Below are 7,047 nucleotides of genomic sequence, written 5' to 3' on the forward strand. Positions count from 1 at the left end.
AATGACCCATATATAATATTATTAATAATGTAAGTAATATTATTTCAAGATGGTAGTAATTGGGGTTGAATAAGAAGGGCCTCGAAATGAGGTTAATATGAGAATACGAAATACATGTTCCTTTGGCAAATGAAAAGAATGATTCGTTGTTCCTACTTATATTGCTTCTATTATAATTAATATATACAAATCAAGAAATGATAAGTGTAAAATTAATTATAATGAAGTAGACGATCCTAATTAGCCAAATGAAATTACTCACATGATTTATAAATGGTAATATGATCAATAAAAGAAAGCAGCTGCAACAGCAATAAGACCAGCAACAGGTGATAAGTTAAGGGTGAAGGCAGCATTCTTCTTAGGAGGTGGAGTTAGAGCATCAGCTGGTGTTGATTCAGTTGATGCTGGAGCATCTGATGATGGCCCAGAAGCAGGTCCTTCAGAAGGGGAGCTACTTGGTGGTGAGTCATTCAAATCATCAGAACTAGGACTTTCTGATGATGTAGGAGATTCAGAAGTTGAACTTTTTGGGCTAACAGAAGGTGAAATTGATGGAATTGCATGATTAGTTGTTGGTGATGCAGCTTTAGGTGCTAAAACAGATGATGATAATGATGGTGATGATGATGATGATGATGATGATGATGTAGGGGCTTTCTCCATAGTTGTTGTTGATGATGTAGGGGCTTTCTCCATAGTTGCTGAAGATGTATTTGGAGTCTCAGCCTTATGTGATGGTATTGGTGATGGAGTTGGTCCTTCTGCCATAACCACAATAACCATGGAAACAAACACCACACCTACAATAACTAATGCACCACGATCCATCACTATAATCTTTAATTAATTTCTTCTAGCTTGATTCTTTAGATAATGCAGTATGTCTGTTTTGTTTTTATTTTTAGTTTAGACAACTGCAAAAACAAAGAATGAATGTGGTGATGGAGGCAAATCAGATTTATATAACAACAATATATATCTTGCTAATTAACTGATAATTCGCTAGGCCATAAGAAACCATCAAGGTATTCATTTTTTAATCTATTACTAAAAATAGTTCTTCTTTTCTAAGCTCAACATTTTCAGGATTCCCACCGTCTTTCACGCTTATATTTGCTATTTTGATATCTTCTTTTCCTTCTTTTTTTTGTTATCTCTTCAATTATTTGTCTTTATTTTTTAACGGAAAAAAAAAATGCAATGGTTGTCATAATAACTAACAACTTTTTTTTTTTCTTTTATGAGTTATCCAACATATTACATTGTCACAATATTTATTCCTCCTTGTATTTATCAATTTTTTTTATTAAAAAGTATGATCTTCTTTATTTTTATTTTTATTTTTATTTTAAAATTTTTTTGATGGGAAAAGAATCCCATGCAGGCTCATCTAATTAAACATAAATGCTAAACTCCTATGCATTTTTTTTATTAGGTACAGGCGGTCTCCTGTGAGACCGCCATAAACGTAAAACCACCGATGTTAAAATATAAAAAGATATTTCTTGAATGTTAGTCTCTTTTAAAATTTAAGATAATTCAACATAATTCACTTACGACATGAATCTCAATAGAAGCTAACCCATGTGGGTATTAGAGAAAAATAATTCAAGAGTTGGTTTAATTGGCAAAATGTTACTTTTGAGTAAACAAGTGGGTCATTTGAATATTCATAAGGGTATAATAGAGATAAATATTGGAAAAATAATGAAAAATTCCCAAAGGAGCTAACCAAAAAAGAAATATAACTCAATATGGAAAGAGAATTAACATTCAAGAACGAAGGGAGTATAACTATTTGATTAAAAATTATAACTATTTGATTGAAGAGTATAATTAATTATGGTAGAATATATTCCCTCCGTATTTTATTTAAAGGTTAATAGGGGTGAAGGATGATACACCACTGGCCACCAGCGGATTTTTGACCCACACTCATGGGTAAAATGGTAATTTTGCATAATATGTTGAAAAGTCAAACAAAGTACTAAAGTATCAGCAATAATGATAGTATTTTAATACTACGATGACAATATTTATACAAACAATGACAGTATATATGACTTTTACCCATTCATTTAAGTGGTCCATTTCATTTTACTTCATTCTTTTTGGGTGGCTATGACAGATTCTAATACAACAAAGACAATGTTTTTACAACAATGACAGTAGTTATACAAACGTTGACAGTATATAGCTAGTCAATAACACTTTTACCCATTCATTTAAGGGTGGCCCGTCCTTTTTCAATTTCTTTTCTTTTACATTTTTTTGGATGGGTATGGGCTTAAAAATCCGCTAGAACGATTTATCACGGAGGGGTGAGATGATTTTATTAAAATAAGATATAAGTGGGGTAAGTGGGGAATAAATAATTGTAAAAAAAATATAATGGTGATATTAAATTATTCAAAGAATGTACAGGTGAGGAAAAAATAATAAAATAGGTGAGAGTGGAGACCATGAGAGGAGAAAGATATATTATTAAAATGTAAAAGCATGCCAGAAATGAAAAGTGCACCATTTTATAAAATACACCAAAAGAAAACTACCCAAAAGATCACACTGAAACAAAATTAAATCGAATTAGTTTTTTTCCAAAAAACAGTAAGTTGAACTTGTAATTTAACAATATTTAACTTTACTGGAACTAATTACTGGAGTCAAATATAAATTTTCAAATCCATTGATTCCATTTTCATTATACACAAGATTGTCCACGTGTTGCATTTTTGTCTCCTTCAAATTCAACACAAATAGGAAAAGGTGCCTATTTCGATAAACAGGAAAAAAAACTACAAAAAGAAAAAAATTTAAAGTTAAAAAAGAAACACAAAAAAGGAAATAAAACCGCAAACTTGCAGAAAACATAATTAATTACCAAATCAACATTGGTTATGTTAAAGCCATTGGTGGAACCATCAATCCACACTTTCCAACAAGCCATAAGTTGATTCATAGTAACAAAGTCATTTGGATCTTGTCAAAGAAGATTCATATTTGACTAAAAAAGGAAAAAAACAAATTAGAGCAAAATAAACATGTCTTAACTTTTACTATTGTAGGGGGTGTAATTTTCTCGCACGTGGTTTTTTTCCCTACGGGTTTTGAGATTTAGAATGTCGAAGGAGTCGCCACCAAAAAATATTTAAGGTTCTGGTTTGGAAAGACCAAAGTTGACTCTTGCGAATAAAGCATTGAATCTTAGAAACCAAATGGGTGAGATTCGGGCAGGGGAACGAACCGCTTATTTGGCAAGCTTTCAAAGTACATTCGAATACAAGACACAAATTGTTTTCAAGAAATCCTATTCATAACACTAAGTCGGTTGGATCATTTTGCTTTAAAGTTAATTGAAGAAACCTAAGGTCGGTTTGTCCAAAAATTATCTTTGTTAAGCGTGATGTAACCTTTGTATGTTGTTGTATTCAGCATGTAGGGTGATGAAAGCAATAAGCACATAAAGCATCATCACAAGATAGTAGGAATTATTGAAATGCGTACAAAACCACATCACCTTTAAAAAAAGGTGAGTAAAGAGTGCGGAATTGAAATAGCAAGCATATAGAATAAAGGTGCAATATTGAAAGTGTGTTATTGAAATTACGGTATTGAAATTGCGGTATTGAAATGACGATATTGAAATGCGATATTGAAATGCGATATTGAAATGAAGATATTGAAATTGCATTATTGTACTTGAGATCCGAACGCCAAACAACTACTTAATAATAAGTGTGTCCGACACAGATTCAATTCTCTAAAAATGTCAACTTTAAATGAGTTGCTCATCATAAAGCATCCTTGATTTTGATTATTAAAATAGAACTTGAATATTGAACTTGAATATTGAACTTTGAATATTGAACTTGAATATTGAATATTGAAGTAAGGAGACTTGGTTCTTAAAGATTAGACCTTTTAATGTTAAAAATGCCTCACCTTTAATATGCTCCATAATCTTGAAGTTGATTCTAGTTTATGGAGGAATCGCTCTCACTTAAACATCATTGAATATTGAAAATAGAACTTGTATTTAAACATAAAGAATTGCATGTTCATGTGTTCTAGTTTGGAAAAGGGTTTGTACTTTTCCAAACATCCTTGAACTTTTTGAAAAGATTGTATTTTGCAAAATTGTATGATGATTGTTATAAAGGAGATACTTTTCAAGAGTGAAAGCTCAACACTTCACTAATCATATTCGAAAATAAAACTTAAATCTTGTATGTTGATATAGAAAATGTGCTTAGAAAATCATTTAGGAAGAGTTTCAAGAATGAAAACCTCCCCAAAGATGGCACTTTTGACATGTTTCCTTGTTAGTCATGAGTATGAACTCAAATGACAACCTCCTTGGAATTGTATATTGAATTTTAGAAATGTAGAAGAGTAGAAAACATCATAATTATTTGATTAGGGATTCGGAATTACCTATTAATGATTAGGTTAGTTTTCCGATTAGTGTCCCAATTGCTTAGATATTTGAAGAATTGTAATGGAAATTGTAGATTTGAACTTGAATTTTGTATTTGATTTTGAGAGGAAAATTGGAGATTGTGACGTTGTATTAAAAATCTGCCTCCCATTTGGTGTGGAAATGAGGGTTTATATAGGGGATTAGGCGGCTAAACGCCAAGACCCACCAGCGCCTGGCGCTGGTGACGTGTCCTAGAATCCGCCAAAACAAGGACGATGACACTGTCCCTTGTTTGTTTTGTAGTGCTGTTCCTTTGTACGATTTGTACGAATTTGGCACGTAGTGTTTTCTTGGAGGTTAAGGCTTGGGTTTGCGTCTAAAAACACACCTTTTTCGAATTCGGGTTTCGTGTTTAGACTCGGTTTTACGGGACGGGGCCTGGCATGCTCAGTTTTGTGGGTCGGCGCCCGATTTTGGATTTCTTAATGTCATTTTGACTGGAAAGGGCCTTCTAAAACCAATGGAGAGGTCCACTGGGTGAGATTGTGTTTGGATTTTGAAATTGATTTTTGGAAATTGTACCGAGTTCCAAAATGGGAAAGGGCTAAGGAATTGGACTTTGGACTTTGGATTTTGGATTTTGGAATATACTTTAGCAATTGGGACTTCCGCACAGAGTTGCACCAACCACCTAGCAAGGATAATAGTATCGACATCATCCCATTAGGGGAGACACGAATTAGGTGTCTATAGAAGCCCCCACATTGACTTAGCGTTCGGTTAGGAAAGAGAAAGTCAAAGTTTTCGAATAGGGACGGACAATGGTGAAGATGCTTTGCAATCAAGATCATTCTTTGTACGCCGGTACCTGCACAAGTCAAGTGTTAGAAAAAAGGATAGAGTCTACCTCCTTGCAGTTTTGACGACTCTGATTTTTTTGTATTTGTATTGCTTTTCCTCCTTTGACTTATAATGGAGCTTGTCATCGAAAATTTTGGATTTTGACTATTGAATCTCGAAATTTGAATTTCTGAATCTTGAATTTTGAATTTTGAATACCCGGAGTCAATCCGTTGGGCTTTTGTACGAAGTGCTGTCTGAGGCTTGATTTGCTGGGGAATATGTCCACTGGGGAAAGAGTTTTTTATTGACTCTTAGAATTTTGAAAATTTTGTTGACTTTACCGGAGCTTGGGTCCGCTGGGAGTTGAACGCTTAAATCCGCGTATTTTTTGGACTTTGTATGCTTGAGATATTTATCTGTCAATGCCGGCGAAACAGATGTATCCCGGTATTTATCGGAAAGTAGTATGATTTGAAGTTTGATACCTGGTGCAGAAAATCATAGCAGCAAAGTACGCGCAATCAGCACGGAAGATCGCGCCTAGATCCTCGCATGGATCAGAGCCCGAGCTTGGCGCTAGGGCCAGCGCCCAGCACAGGGCTTGCTTATATAAGGCCCCCTCCGTGCTCTTGCATGAGCACATTCGCTTGTTCCTTCTTGTTTTCTCAAAGTTCGATTGCTCTCTCCCTTTGGTTTTGGTTCTTTTGTCTTACCTCTACCTTCGTCCATGTAAGTATTTCAAGTTTTGCTTATGAAATTACCTTAGGATTGCATGTAGGAGTGGTTTTTGCACTTGAAATGTTCTCGTATTTTTTGATGTTGTACTTGTATGGTAGTAGGCTTCTTGTATCTTGTATGAAGAAATTTTTTTGGTAGCCATATATTTGAACTTGAACTGTTGGAAATTTGTAGAAATTGAACTCTTGTATTTTGAATTTTGTACATAGCACTTGTAGACAGTGATTTCACCGGAGGCCTTGGTGGGTCTAGTAGGAGAATAGGCTGAAGGAAATAATGCCCTTGGTCCAAGTATGCATTCAATGCTAAGTCTAATAAATGCGGTTCAGTATTAATTAATTATGCAAGTTAATAATTCAGTGAGATCAGGTAAACTGTTGTTAGGTTATGATACATATGACATTACATAAATCATGCGGAAACAACCATTAACCCAGGACAACATATTATTTACACATAATCATTTAGCATAGTTTAGATGCATACTCTTTGTTGCGTGCCTTCCCTAGCTGCGCCCGAACCGAACAAGAACAAGTCTTTAGGACTCCAAGTGTCGTCCCTCCGTAGATAGTCCACAGCACGTCCGGATCCGCCTTAAGATTGACCAACTAGAATCGCCCTTAAGGTTCTAATATTTTCGGTTAGGTAGGCAAGAATATTGGCTGATTTTTCTGCTTAAAAATCTTAGTTTTGAATACTTAAAAACTTGTATATAAATAATGACCCCTAGGCCTTTATTTATAGAGTTATGGAAAAGGAATCGCAATCCTAGTAGGATACGAATTAATTGAAATTAGAATCCTACATGAATTCTATTTAATTAATTTATCTAATTAGGAATAGGAATTTAATCACACACTAACTCTTGCAGTTTTAGGAATCACGCATGAGCACAAACTCACACACACACACGGCAGCCACAAGGGCTGCCCATGCGTATGCGAGCAGCAGCCCATGCAGCGCGGCCCACGCATCCGTGGCCTTGGTGCGCGCTGGGCTTGTGGCGTGCGTGCTTGCTGGGCGATGGCCCCGGCTTCGTGCTG

General features: G+C 34.9%; 1 protein-coding gene across 1 annotated transcript; it reads right to left on the reverse strand.

Annotated features, from left to right (window-relative positions):
- Positions 1-13: 13 nt before the first annotated feature.
- LOC110783838 (cell wall integrity and stress response component 1) lies at positions 14-912 on the reverse strand. Its single transcript, XM_021988223.2, has one exon. It carries the CDS (start codon positions 829-831, stop codon positions 286-288), a length of 546 nt encoding a protein of 181 aa, XP_021843915.2. The 5' UTR covers positions 832-912; the 3' UTR covers positions 14-285.
- Positions 913-7,047: the final 6,135 nt, after the last annotated feature.

This window comes from Spinacia oleracea, chromosome 3, assembly GCF_020520425.1.
Source record: "Spinacia oleracea cultivar Varoflay chromosome 3, BTI_SOV_V1, whole genome shotgun sequence".
Classification (NCBI taxonomy): Eukaryota; Viridiplantae; Streptophyta; class Magnoliopsida; order Caryophyllales; family Amaranthaceae; genus Spinacia; species Spinacia oleracea.

Excerpts from the sequence above, each read along its gene's own strand:
- LOC110783838 (XM_021988223.2), bottom strand. The coding sequence starts at position 831 with ATGGATCGTGGTGCATTAGTTATTGTAGGTGTGGTGTTTGTTTCCATG.